A 14,634-nucleotide genomic window follows, 5' to 3' on the forward strand; every position below is an offset into this window, starting at 1 on the left:
CCCATTCTTAAGACTTCCCTGCAGCTGAAGGCTTTCAGACCCACTGAATACCAGACTTGTGCCAATCTCTAGTTTCTAGGCAGTTTACACCAAGCATCATTTACACTGCTTTTTGCATCGTGAGTACATTTTAAAGTCTCCAGGCCAAGGCTACTGCCCTTTCTTACAAACTCAGCTCTCTGCATCCAACAGTTTTCATTTAATTGCTGCAGGTGGAATTGCTGCATTTGAGACTTCTAAGCAGAACAGCTCTTTTGCATACTTCCAGCTTCCTTTGCTGAAGAATCGAAGCTCAGGGGGCAGTGCTTGCTTTCAGTTCTATTCCAGTGCAGACGTGTGATATGCTCATATTGTCACAGCTTAACAAAAATGTCATCCTTGTGAACAGGGCAAGCAGAATCTGGGTACGTCCATCAAAGACCACAGTTTAGCAAGGCAACTTATTCATTTGGGTGCAACTCTAGCTGCTGAGTAGTTTTAACTGACTGATTCATGTCCTCTGCTCTTCAAGAATATCCCGTCCAAGACTCAAACTAGGATTCTCCTACAGCTAACCTGGGCTCCCTGTATTCAACAGGGAAACTCCTATTTGTGCACTGAAACAGAAATGGCCTTTCCTAGCTTGTTCATAAGTCCCACAAACTCACTGGCTTTCTGCATTTCTCAGCATTGCGCTCAGAAGAGGGCAAAAAACCCCTAGCAAGATCTGGCAGGGCTTGGCAACGCAGCTCACAGGGTGATTTTAAACTGTGGATGGCAGCAAGCCTCCCAAATGGAAAATGTTTAGCTGATATATATCGCCACAGCTGCAATTTCAAAACAGAAGAAGGACAGTTGTGTACATTGGCCTCCTAACTGAAGCCTGTTCTAACATCTGCCAAAGTATGTTGTGTGTCAACACCCTCACCAGATTCCCAGCCAAAAGGAGGGTGGGAGGGGAGCTACAAACAGGGGACTTTTCATTTATAAAAGCCCTTCCTTTCACCAAAAGAGCCTTATAAAAAGTAGCCTCTATCTAGGTCTCCACTTAATCAGTGGCATGAAAAACAGGGGAGCTGTAAACTTGCCAACATGCCAAAAGGATGAAGTTACCCTTTCGGGGCAGAGTTTGGGCATATCTTTCTCCTAGCAAGAAAGGAAAGGTTGAGGAACAGGTCTCACACCCTGTGTTGATTCATGCAGCAGTGCAGAGACATACACAGCTATTACACACTTCGCCTCTCCAAGTAACATACTTGCAGATAATAATAATTCCTACTATGCTGCCCTTCTCTGAGCACACAGGCTTTTATTTCGCCTCCCTGGGAGTAGGAGTGCACTTGTAGTTATTGAGCCACCCCCTAGAAAACACACCAAACCCGCCAGGGTTAGCCACTTTCAATCTAAAATTGACATTATTTCTGATTAATCAAGTTACAAACCAAACACTAAACCTCCACTCAGACTGGAGAGCTTCACTGCTCTGGGATCCGGGGCGGAGCAGGAGCTCACCAGCCCAGGGTGCAAATTTCCAGGCTATCACTTTGGTGCATGGTGCTTAATATCACTTTTCTCCCCAACACAGACTGCGCCTACTTGCAAAACGAACATCATTCACCTTCTCTCTCCACCCCCACCCTGGTCCATGTGTTTTGGGGCAGGACAGTCCTTGTTTTGTTGTTTTGAATGAAGTTTAGCACAATGATGCTCTGAACTCAGCTGGGGTCTTATTATACGAATAAACACTAAGTGACTGGAGTGAAAGAATAAGCAACAATGACAACAAGGACTAAACAATCTCCATTTATTTAAACAAAATGGAGATGAGGGAATGCAGGCACGTTGGTATTTTTGCCTATTCACATTCTTATGGAAATGAATATGTTTTGTCCCTCACAACCTCTCAGATTTGCGTGCGGGGATTTAATAAGATCTCTGATGCCAATAAAATCACATTTAAATTAGAATGTAAGTCAAAATGCAATACCTCACAGCAACAACAAAAGCATCCTAGCCTATAAAGATGCTGAAATGGATAGCATGTAAGTAGGAACTAAGAACTTCCAAAGGTGTGTAGTGATGATGAACCTACATAGGAAGTAAGTAAGTCAAGCATGTCCTTGCATACAGTCAGTGCCCAGATGGATGCGTAACTTCTTTGCAACACCAGCCTGGTTGTTAGGTTCTGGATCTAACCAGATGCTGCGCAGGACACTAAAGATGTAGAGTTTTATGAATTCTGCAAAATAAATCTTTTCTCCTAGGAACTGTTCGGCTGCAAGTAGCTTTGCACTGGAGTTTCTCAGATCAATGGTTCCAACTCCAGGAACTGTCTCAGTACATGGATCGGGATCATTGATTTTGCTGGAACTTAGGCAAAGCTACAGCATGTGCAGCTGGGACAGGGACACTTCCTCACCCAGTGCACATGGGGGAACCACAGGGAATGGTCATACTCCACTGCTCACGGAGTACTGGAAGAAAGAAAATGATAAGGCAGGAAAAATATCAAGAGGAAGAAGTTGAGTTGCAGGAAGACCCTTTCCCCACCACAAGAATGAAGTCTACAAGACAGTAGCCTTCCTCCTTACACACTGTAGACCATTCACAGCTATAGGTCGCTTCTCTCAGCTGCCAAAGAGCTAAATCTCAGCGCCTTTCATCTGCTCTGGGCGCAGCTGCCTGGGAACTCATTTTGGAGTCTGCAGACTTGAGGGTGATGAGAAAGGCCATCCTACCTTCTTACCCGGGGAGCGGATTAAAATGAAACGGTTTTTCTTTTTTAGTAGCGCACGCAGTTCCTGGCACTTGTCATAACTCTCCAGTTCCACTGTTTCTATGCACTTCTGTTCGTCCTGCAGAGAGGGAATGAAACATTATGAATAGGAGGCACTGAAATCAATCATATACCATCAAACTCCGCGTGTCTTCCCCTTGCATCTGTCTAAAAGCTCTTCTGCCTTAAAAATAACCTGTGTGCAGACAGCAAGCCCCCATAAATCAGGCTGACATCTCACTAAGAAAACACCCTAGTCTTCAAGCTGCAGGCCGATTTGTGGCTAGTAGTCCACAGTGGCTGAGCAAATAACATGTGGACAGTAACACCAGCCTCTGCCATCTCTGTTGGCCTCATCCAGGGATCTGCAGCCAGAAACAAGGCGGGAAGGTCTTTGCCCATCATCCTGCCCCAGCCACAGGTTGAGAATGTGCTGTCAGCCCCAGCATAGGAAGGACAAATAACATGATGCACTTTTATAAACCTTCCTGGCATGATCTCAGAGCGCTCCCCAGGCTTCTCCTTCACGTGGTGTCACTGCCTCCTCGCCACAATGAATGCAGGAGATGTTATTCTGCTTTTTCACAGGGAAGACGACGCAAGCATCATGACGGTCCAAGCAGCCCCCCAGGAAGTCCAAAGCAGAGCAGAGCTAAAAGGCAAGCCCTGCCGCCATGCCAAGCCTCAGCAAGGTCAGTGGGACCCACGTGTGACTGGGACACGCTCCTGTTGCAGCCACACTCTGAGCTGTCAAAATGCTTAGGATTGGAAATATGGTCCTGTACAGCCAGCAAAACTCTCAGGGCCAGCGTCTCAGTGGGGAGTATTTATCTCTGGTGTATCTCCACTGATGACTGCTGGCCGCGATCTTGGCTCATTTCTCCCAGTAACATAACTAAAATTCCACACGTGGTACGTGGCTCAGTTCAGCTGCGGAGCACCATCCCTAATAGGAATCACAGCGTAACGCTGGGCAGATAATATTCTTCATGTCTCAGTAGCCCAGAAGAGACCAAAGCTCCCTTTTCCTAAGTATTACACAAATAAGCAGTGAGAATCGCAGAGCAGTTCTTGCCGGTAAAGTGCTAGAGTCAGCATGCCTCATGAACCTCTCTATTACCATCCTAAATTAAAACCGCTGGCCGTGACCATCCCCAGCTCAGGCTCCGCTCCCAAGGCAGCTCCTCGTACCCGTATGAGTTTGTATTTAGCAATTCCTGTAGCGGAGAGGGGGTGTGGGATGAGGAAGCGTGTCGTAGCCAGGAAGCTGCTGCGTGGCTGGAGGCAGGGAATGGAGAGTTCAGAGGGAAGTGGGCTGTGGGGAATTTCCTCCCGTTACCACTTGACATTTAAGTCGCTGTGCAGAGCTCAGGATGTGTTTAGGTTTTTTTAGCCCTCCTATCTGGGGATGGGGGCCCGGCAGAGCCAATGCCGGTACGCAGAGCAAGTTCGGAGCCACTGAGGGATGTCTGGATCTAATTTAGGTTTATTATTTTAATGACATTACTGTTTATTTCATTTAACACTGAGTAGGTGAACATGACGAGAGAACTGGGAAAATGTATACTAGGAGGAGGAGATTAATCCTGCCCAAACCTAAAACCTAGCGGATAAAATCCTGCTGATGTTACTGAGCCCTTTGAAGGCACAAGGCTCCTACTGCAATCCTGGTATTGCAATGTCACTGCAAAAGGACAGGGATGGAAATAAGAACCCTTCAGTGGCCAATAAGCGACAGAGAAGGGTGAGGTCAGGAATACATGCCTCAGGGATGGGTGATCTCATCCTGGCCTTTGGTGGACGACTGCCCACATCACAGCACTGCCACACAGCCGGTGTGGTTACCAGCTCCGACGTGAAAGTTTGCCGGGTTCAGGATGTAGGCAGCTTGGCAGCGCTCCGACTGGAGACCAGCATGAAGGCTCCTGCCCACCCTCCCCGCTCTCAAGAGTAGCTCTGTCCGCAGCAGAGCCCAGTGGCCCAGTGTCACCCTCCTTGTCCATGCCATCCTTCCTGCCTCTTGGAAGGTAACCTTCCCTCTGATGCCATGCAAGCCGTCCTCCACTTCCTAAGAACAGTGTGGCACCGAGCTGGGGGACAAGAAGGACTTGGCAGGGTGGAGAGCTGTGTTTTTGCCATGACATTGCCTTTTGGCATCCAGCTGCCCCTCTCCTCCTTGGGGAGGCTTGGGGGACTCTGGCCTGGCCAGGGAACAAGGGCAGCAAGGATGGGGACATGCAGGACCCTGCCTCCCAGGGGCAGTGGCTTGACTGTGCAAGCTATGGCTCCTTCATTTCAAAGACCTGAACTTCTCAAGTAAGTTATCCTCTTCAGGGAGGGCGGGGAAGAAAGCATCCAGAGAGATAAGAAAACTCCATGTCTGAGGGCAAAGGAAAAGCATCTGAGTTCAGGGAGCGCCAGAATGGGGCTTTTGTTTCTGTTTTACCCTTGGCACGTGGCCATCCCCTCTCTGTTAGCCTACCTGGGTCACAAAGAGATCCTTTATGTTTGTCCTGCACCACTAAAAGACCGAAAGACCCGACCCTGCTGCAGGTCTCCAGGTCCCTTCAACCTCCTGGGACCTGGAGGATACTCAGCATCACACAGAGAGACAAGGTCGTTTCCAGAGGCCTGCCCCAACACATGGGTTTAAGACACGTGTTCTGGACAAGCTCCCACTCCATTTGGTCTCTAGTGTCCCAAAGAAGTTAAAGCAATCCTTTTACATCGTTCTGAGACACAAAGGTTGAGTCGTCACTCGGTGGTTGCACCTCCCTGCAGCACACAGCTCACAAGGTTGTCCCATGGCGCTGCATTTGCTGCCAATCAAGGCAGGGAATTCCCTTCAGGCCACCTTTCTCTTTTCCTCTACGGATTTTAGGGCTTGTTTTTTAAATTGCTTTTGTGCTGCTTGCTGTAAGGGACAATCAATAAGATGCTTAAAATCCTGGTACAAAACCCCCTACATTCATGATTTAACGCAGAAAACTAATTCCATTAGCTATTTGTGGAGCAGACGCTGCGACTTAAACATATATGTCTGTAAGCTTGGCCCTTAAGAAGAAAATTACTAAACACCTAAAATTATTAATGCATGTGCTTAACCAAAGAATCACACTTGGCAAACAATCTCCTTAACAAAAAGTTGATAAAAAGGGGAAAAAAGACCCACTGAAATTTGTATTTATATGAAGGTGAAATTTCCAGCAAAGGCCCCTTCACTGACACACATTCATGGGCTGTGACCCTCAGTGTACAATGTCTAGACTGCCTGAAATGATAATTTACTTCTCCATCTGGGGATCTCAAAGCGTTTTAATAAATCACTTTTGGGTATACATCGCTATCACTTTACAAGGGGCAAAATGCAGATGTTAACTGCACGACTGTTAAATGCTGAGTGGATCCTTTGGTCTCTGGAAGACTCTCTACCTAGTAGGTTTTTTCCCTGTCAGATAATACACTTTAAAAAAAAACCAAAACAACAAAAAACCAACTCTAACCACTAGCTGCACTGTTTAGGGAAAAGAAACCAAACCCAAGACTGATACTTTCTAATCCATGGAGTGATGATATTGATCTGTGTAGCCTCTCTGCATAGGATTGCCTGTTCTTCAGATGCTCTCTGTGGTTCTGCAAGGCGTAATTTTTATTCTTGCAAGAATATGCAGAGAGAAGACAAGAAACCCCGTTAGAAAATAACCTGCCCGCTTGGTTCTTAGTTTACGTGAGGGTACAGATGTGGGGTGCTGTAGATAGAGGCACAGCAGATAATAAGAAATCCATCTCCTTTCATTTCACATCTGCTGAAAGAAACCTGAAGCCCGGTGGGATGACTTTCACCCCCCATCTGCTCCAGGTAACACAATAGCCACTTGCCATTTGCCTTCGGGAAGTAGCTCCGCTTTAAACCAAACCCAAAGCCTGACTAACAGATGCAATATGGGAAACACACTCCCAGGGCAGGTCAGGAGCACATTCCAGGAGATTGCTATTGATCACTCTGCTCAGAGTGTACTTTCTGGTGACACGGTACGACGTTATTGCCTACATCTTGTGTTGGCCATCCCCTCTGCTCTTGTTTTGCACACACAAACCTCAGCTACAAGTGCAGCCAGCCTCATGCAATTGCATAAACAAGCGTGCCTGCATATGAAACCACTGCTAAAGGCAATATTAGCACCTCTTTGTGAAGGGCTCCAACACAGGAGGGACTGATGAAAGCACCAAGCGTACATTCACTAGCTCAGTTCCTGGAAATCTGATGGGTTCAGACCAGTTGAAATACTCAGCCTCTAAACCTGCCCTCCCACATGGAAGCTGACCTGCTTCCCATTTAACCCATTTAGGTCTAACTTAGGATACATATGGAAAGATGCTTGTATTTCTGTTGCCTGAGGCTTTATCTCCTTTCTTTTTCTAGGGCTCCAATTCAGCAAGCACTGAACAATCCCATTTTAAAATGTTTCAGTCTGATGACAGTCTGGGATGCTGTGTCTGTCTTCAGGGTCACACAAAGCAGGGCAGGTAAGTGGAGAAGGTCCAGGGGAAAACGGCAGCTTGAGCTCCAGAAATAAAAGCCACCGTAGCATGCTGCGCCACAGACTCTCCTTTGAAATTGGGCAAGGCCCTTCTCATCTCAAAAACTTAGTTCCCCAATTGCAAGATGGAGATGGTAACGCTGCCCTAACTCACGTTAAAGGAAGATAAATACAGTAATAAACATGAACTGCCTCAATTCTGTGGCAACGGGACCCCTCCTGAGTGCAGAAAATTGCCATTTCCTTTAGTTCCTCTGTAGTAAGTCTGCACAATCACATGCTATCCTATTGTGCTACCAGATAATTTTGTAGCAATTTCCTCTCCTAAGACATTTGACTTCACTGTAAGCCAGTTTAATAGCCTATAGATATTAACATGATCCCTTATTTACAATAATGGGACCTTGTAGCTACTGTAGCTTACAGATGCAATTTATTACAGGATGTTACCACAATCCGCAGGCTACCAGAAAACATTATGCCTGGTTGTTACAAATGCCATTTTCCTTGTTGAGATAATAAAATAACCCTTTAAATGATTGGGATTTTTCCTTCTTCTGAACATCTGTGAAAATTAGTCTTACTTTAAAAGCCTCCTTTTCCCTTGTGGTAATGAGAGCCTCCATATATCTTGTTTTTAAAGGCATGCCCTTTGAAAAAACCTGCGTCATGTTTATAGATTTTGAATCTGCGAGTTCCTGGAGCTTCAGCTGGGGTCAACAGGTGTCCGGGACACTGGGAAGCAATCTGCAAAGAGTCAACAGTTTGCAGGACCAGGCTGCATCTCTCTGCGTAAGAGAAACCCCCACCGCTTTGCCTGCCTTCCAAGCTGCTCATCACCTGACATTAACTTCTCATTTCATTATTCTTGCACTCTTCATGACATTTCAAAATGAAGAACAAACGCCTCCGGAAAGCTTTGGGATTCAGGAAGAGCAGGAGGGTTCAGCGTATGGGAGGAGGTAATACTCTTTAACCTAAACTGTTTAAAGCAAATCTTCTTTATTAGGCAATAGTATGTTTTTAAAAAAACAGAACCAAACTCATTTGTCTGTCCTGTTGTTCCTGAAACCATCACAGCAATGCAGCTGCTGAAACATTTCCCCATTCTTCTTCCCTTGACACACTGCACAAAGCTTTACATGATTTTGGTTTTATATCATCCTGATGCCCACAAATGACCCAGATCCCCTTGTGTCAGACACCGCACAGGCACGTCCTTGTGCAGACATGCAGTGAGAAATGCTCCTCCATCCTGATGCACACACGAACTTCAAGCCACCATACACCAGCAGGGCTTAGACTTACCCACCCCTAATCTCAAACTTCTCTGGGTTGTAGCTTGTGCTCTGCACTGTAATTTCTAACTTTTGGGGCAAACTCTGCTCTTGCAGAAGCCCCTTCCAGCCCAGGAACCGAGGGCCTGACTCAGGAAAGAGCCACCTTTGCAGCTCAGCAGGACCAGCCCTGCACTCTCCATTCTTCTCACATGAAGATGCAGGACAGATTTGGCTTGGCTCTTATTTCTCATTTGACTGGAAACAGCTCCAAACGAGGCCATGAACTTAAGGCATGCAATTTATCTAGGGAAGTCCAGGACAAGGCTCCCAGGGGTCCTTCGCTCAGTACTGGCTCAAGTAAAGAGAAAGGATGAGCCAAATCCAGACTGTGTCCCTGCTTAAGGAGGACAGCAAGCACTCACAATCTCACCCTGTGTCCATCGGTGGCTAAATGAAACACTGAAGAGTTTGGCTAGCAACAATTTGGGCTGCTTGAGGGGTGCCAAACAGCTGCAAGGTTGCCTGCCGTTCCCTCAAGTGGCAGGTGGGAAGACAGCCTGCTACAATCCAGTTTTATCCTTTAAACGCCAAAAACGCATAGCACATATCCTGCTTCTGCCCAAAGCTTTGCTCTGTTCGCCTTCTCACAGGATGTCCTGCCCCCATTTTTTTTTTTTTTGGCAATAGCACTGTCAAAATATTTACTGGCTAAAATATTTATAATATATAATATACTCTAAAATGCAGCTGTTGTCTCTTCTTTATAGCATTTACCCTTCCTGGAGATAACTGGAGAAGATCTTTTGAAAGGAATGGGCTGGAGGGAAGAGTGAAAAACACAGGAATGTGTGTCACCAAGGGCCTGATCCTGCCCCTCATTCAAGGCTGTTAGCTGTGACCATACCTCATCCTCAAAGACCACGAGCTGCGTTTTCCGTAGCTGGATGTAACGATCCTTCCACAATCCCAGGAGCCCCCCACTGCTTTTCTTAATCCAGCCATATTTCTCTGCAGTTGGAGCAGATTTTGGTTTCTCTGAGACCTCTTCCTTTGTATCCTGCAAGGACAGAAGGGAGAAGGAATTACGTCAAAAGCACTTTCCATTCATTTAATGAAAGTCATCTGAAAGCCTGCCCAGACAAGACCTCAGCACCCACCACATCACAAGGGAAAAGACTAGCATCTTCCGGAGGAAAACTCAACCAGCTGCCACCCCAGAGCCGCCACAGGACTGGGGAGCGCATATGGACCCTGGCCACCCCTGGGGACACTGTTAGGATGGCAGCAAGTCCACCTTGCTCCTCTGCTTCCCCAGTGGCTCTGCTCCCCTCTCTGTGGAGGTACTCCCTGCTCGCTATGCACCAAGTGCTCCTTGAAAACAAGCACCCTCCTCTCCACTTTGCTCCTCCAGCTCTCTGATGAACCCCAGTGGGACGGATCCTGCTGGCATTAGTACCAATGCTCATATTTCAGCCCACAGCCACTTCTGTAAGCTTCTCCTCTAGGTCCCTACGCCTGGTCATCACCACCAAACCAACTCCCGTGGGCAAATCCACAGCACAAGGGCCAGGACTTCACCACATCTGCACTAAAATGTTCCTGGCAGGCTCCTGGGTGGTTTGTAGGCAGAAGGAAGGACCAGCAGAGAAGGCAACACCAAGAGTGAGGGTTTTGTTGTCCTGCCTTTAGCCCCTTGCTGTTTGTCACAGCCTGCTCTCACCTGCCCGCAGCAGCACGGGGAGCCCCAGCATCCTGCACTGGGAGGCTGCTGGCTTCCCAGGCCTGGTAAAAACCAGGAGATGCGTGACTTCCCTGCTTTGAAAAAAAACATCAGAAATATCCAATATCAATATTCTCATCAAATGGAGACAGGAAACCTAAGACACGGAGCAGGGGCAGCCAGGCTTATTAGCTGACTGCCTTCACCAGCAAACTCAGTTAAAGATGAGAGTTTTCCTCCCCTCCAGGGGGCTGGAAGAGCCTTTGCAAAGGCAGGATCCCCATTTGCCTCCCTTAGAGCACCCCGCTGCTCCCAACACCCCGTGGACCCCTCAGTAAGCCTCTTTCCCCAGAGCAAGGCAAGAGGAATCCCTCACTGAGCCAAATCCCCTTACACAACACCTCGCCAACCTTGTGACTTGTAAGGAGAGGCCAACCCCAAATCCTCCAGCGTCCTCCCAGGAACCCTACTGTCCCCGCAGAGTCGGTTTCCTCCACGTCCCTGACTGCAGTAGCAGCAATCCCACTGCAGAAAGGCAGCACATTTGCACAAACCAAGGATGCACAACAAAGGCAGAGCCCCAACCGTCCCCAAATGGCCCTTGCTAGCTGCTGAATGAAGCCTTTTCTCATAGGAAAAAAACCCCAAACAAAACAAACTGGAGCGGCTGGAGCTCAGACATCACGTTTCATAACATGAGGAAATCTCATGTGCATGGAAAGGAGTCAGAGCTGGACACTCCTGTGGCCAGAAGGGAGTGAGGACAGAGTGAGTGAGCACAGACGAGCTCCAAAAATTCGGAGGAGATCCTTGCTAATAAATCTGTTTTCATGCACCAGACTCCCAACGAACACGCCCTTGGACAGCAGCTGCCATCAGGGTGAGCTGTTACTCTGAAGAGGGAACTTGCACCCATAAAAAGAGGAAAAACAGATTAAATACCCCATGGACCCACATTTATCCCGATCACCACTAAGGTTGGGAAGAGGCTTGGCTTTGCAGGTAGGCTCAGGTGCAGACCAAGCACAAGAAACTCAGATAAACCGTGTATCGCCTAAAAGAAAATCAGGTGGAAATCTGTAACATCCTTGGTGCCCTTTGTAGAAGTTATTTCGATTGTACTGAGCCGTGTTTGAAATGGCCACAATACAGGATGACAGAGCATGAAAAAGTTTTCCGGGAAACAAGGGGTACTGCATGTTTTTTTTTAAACTTGACTTTTTAGGTTGCCAGGAAGTTGTATTCAGTTGTGATCTGCGACTTCAGCAAACATCAATTGCTGCACAAATATAGACCTGCTGGTTTCCTGATCGAGCACCCTTTTGATGTCATTTTTAGATAACTGGGCATGGACTTTAACCTCCCTCGTAGCAGTTTTGCATGGATGCAGCTGTACGAAGAGTTTATTTGAGTGACTCCAGACCAACAGCTGCCAAAATGTTTTTACTTCTTAAGTTTTTTTTGCTTTGCAGATGAATTTTTCCTGCTCTTTTTCCCCACCTGGCAGAAAGGCTATCTGAAATCACATGGCAAATATGCCTATCTGTGGCCTCTCCTGGTGCTCTGCAGAGTGAAAACTACCCTGTCTCCTCTGATTTTAAAATAAAAGTACTCCCTGTGAAGACACAGCACTTAACATCTACCTCTGAAAAAACAATCTGCCCCAGTAACCGTTTTTGTTGGAGTTCAGGCTCATGCCTGTTCTTCTGCGCACGGCAGAGCAGCAAGGCTAGGGCAGAGCTCGTCTGGCAGCCTCCGCTGCCTGTGAGGCTGCCTGTTCCCCGTGGGCTGGCCAGCTCTCCAGCCTTCCAGGGATGGTACCTCCACTCCACGGCATTGCAAGGTGGTCTTGCAGTTCCCCCTCTCCTGGTTTGGAGCCACCCACCTGGAAGGAGCCATGCATGGGGTTCCCTCCACACCAGGCAGGACTTCCCAGCTGTGCCGGCATCTGGGAGCATCCGCAGAGAGGACCTGTGACTCCGAGCCCCCGCCTACCCCAGCTGAGCATCCCAGGAGAGGGAAAGCGAGATGAGATGGAGGGTGCTGGTCTCAGCAGATGACAGCAGCCATGAGCAAAGGGCTCAGCCCCCGACACTGCGCAGGAGTCACCTGAGCCTGAGCTGCCTGGTGCCTCCTCCAGTCCCCGCTACAAGATAGATGTGACGGCTGTGATCCTGTGCTCTGCGGGTGCCGGGGGCTGCTGCGCTGCCCGGGCTCTGGATCAGCAGCTCCCGCCTTGCACGCACACAGCACGTCACAAGATGGGGGTGCAGTTGCTGTAATCCCTCGCCTGCAGGTTAAGGGCATAAAAAACCAGATGATGCAACTTGACCGTTTGTTCCTGTGAAAGCAAGAAGAGTCTCGGAGATGGTGCCTGACATTTTTGCAGATTATTTTTATGCTACCCCTGCCCTGAATTGGCGAGGGGAGGTCGGCCAGGGAAGGGCACCGAGAGTAGGGCTTTGTGTCCATCCTGCACTCTCTGCCTGCAATTCCACAACTAAAACCAGAGCACGGCACAAAGAGATGAGTTGCTGTTGTTAACTCAGCTATATGTGGGTATTCCTTCCGCAAGAAATACTAAGATATCCCTCCTGGGATGTTCTTGGGCTGGATTCGTTCCTGACGCTGGTGTAAGTCCATGAGAAGAAACCCCCTGACATCAGCCAAGAGAGTCAGCGTAAATAAAGGAAGAACTGAGATATCCTGATGCTGGCTCATGCCAAAGGCATCACTCCCAAAACCAATCCATACCAGCCATTTTTGCAATTTGTATCACGGTGGCATTAGAAGTGAAACATGAGTTTCACTCTTCCAGCCTGGTTTAGACTCACGTTTCACAGCTCAGCAGAGATGCCAAATCAGGGGGACAGGATGGCTTTTTATTTAACAGGCAGTTATTTTTTTCCCTCCCCTGGCCCTGTATTTTAAGGGCCCACAAACCCACATACTTTTCATGTCTTCCAACAAAAAAAAAACCCCAACAGTTGAATCACGGTGGTGCTCTTACCAGTTACATATAGTGCACAGAAGCGTCTTACCCAGTTACAGTAACTTCATTTAAAGCAAGCAACTCATTTATTGCACACTCCTCTCTAGCATGGCACTGATGAATGCCTCCCAGGAGACAACCTGCATCTCCAGACCTCCACTCTTTTTCTCCTTTTCCACGTTATCTTCCAAGCCCGGCTGTTAGCGCTTCCACTTCTCCCTGACCTGCAGGAGCAAAACCGTCTCACTGGAAATAAACTGCTCTGATCCAGGTGGAACTTGGGAAACTGCATCTGACGCTCCCTCCCGAAAGCAATCACCGGAGGATTCATTTATCGTTAATGAATAGTGTCCAGTGAGCCGGTCAGTCGGTACTGGGGAGACAGTGGGGCAGCCGGAGCCCTGCCAGCACTCCTTGCCCCCGAACCCCAGAGGCCATCACGAAGCCCCTTTGGCTGGCGGGTGCCCGGTGAGCAGGGACACCAGCTGGAAGCAGTTTCTTGGCTGTGGACTTATTTCATGGATGCCAGCGGATAATAACAACTCTCAGTCACTACCAACTTGGGCTGCTTTGTCATCACCCTGCTGTTTTAAAAAAGCTCTCATTCTTGTCACAAAATGTTGGGAGCTGAAATAAGGGGCAGGGGGCAGAGGGGGAGAGACAAGCCACAGCTACAGCCATCGCATGTACTAGAGCCTGAAGTCCTCCGGCAGTCTGCCCTACCGGGAGCTTTCTTTGTGCATGAGCAGCAAAACCTCATTTAAGGAAAGGAAGCAGGAATAATTGGGCAGCCAGATGAGGGGAGAAAACAACCTGTTTAACTTGCTAACAAATTTGTGGCATCTTAATCAATCCGCGGATGGATTATTGGGGTGTGATCCCATGGACATGAAAACCTGCACGTGCAGGAGAAGCACCACTGCCCTCCTCTGAGTAGAACCCGTCCCAGGCAGACACGGAGGAGGAGGACAGACTTGGGGAAGGCTGCTAGGCATGTGGACATGGCCAAGCTTGCGGTCTGACAGAGGCACAGCTCCAGTACGGAAGCACAACACCCCAGCAAGAGTCAGCACAAGGTGGCCTGAGCAAGCGTGGCATTGAACAAGCCCGAGTCTGCCAGCACTCGTCCTCCGGCAGCGCCAACATTTGCCCGTCAGCCTCACCCGGCCCGGTTAGAAAGTTTCAAAACCCAAAGAGCTCTCGGGATGCTCTGCCCCAGCGACTGCCAGCAGCTCCAAGCACCCGGGGCAGCGCAGAAGGCAACGGGGGGCTGCTTGGGAAAAGGGACCCCCATCCTCCGGGTCTCCATTTCTGCCCCCCGTGCTGGGGCTGCCCCTGCCGCCTCC

General features: G+C 48.5%; 1 protein-coding gene across 1 annotated transcript in view; it reads right to left on the reverse strand.

Moving 5' to 3' along the window:
• PLEKHO2 (pleckstrin homology domain containing, family O member 2) overlaps positions 1-14,634 on the reverse strand; it is a 53,268-nt gene that overhangs the window by 13,038 nt on the left and 25,596 nt on the right. Inside the window, exons 2-3 of the mRNA XM_009321536.1 lie at positions 9,481-9,633; positions 2,718-2,834 (exon numbers count right to left, since the gene is read on the reverse strand). Of these exons, the coding sequence (XP_009319811.1) occupies positions 2,718-2,834; positions 9,481-9,633 (270 nt within the window). The remainder of the gene's footprint in view (positions 1-2,717; positions 2,835-9,480; positions 9,634-14,634) is intronic.

This window comes from Pygoscelis adeliae, unplaced genomic scaffold (assembly GCF_000699105.1).
Source record: "Pygoscelis adeliae isolate BGI_AS28 unplaced genomic scaffold, ASM69910v1 Scaffold13, whole genome shotgun sequence".
NCBI classification, from domain to species: Eukaryota; Metazoa; Chordata; class Aves; order Sphenisciformes; family Spheniscidae; genus Pygoscelis; species Pygoscelis adeliae.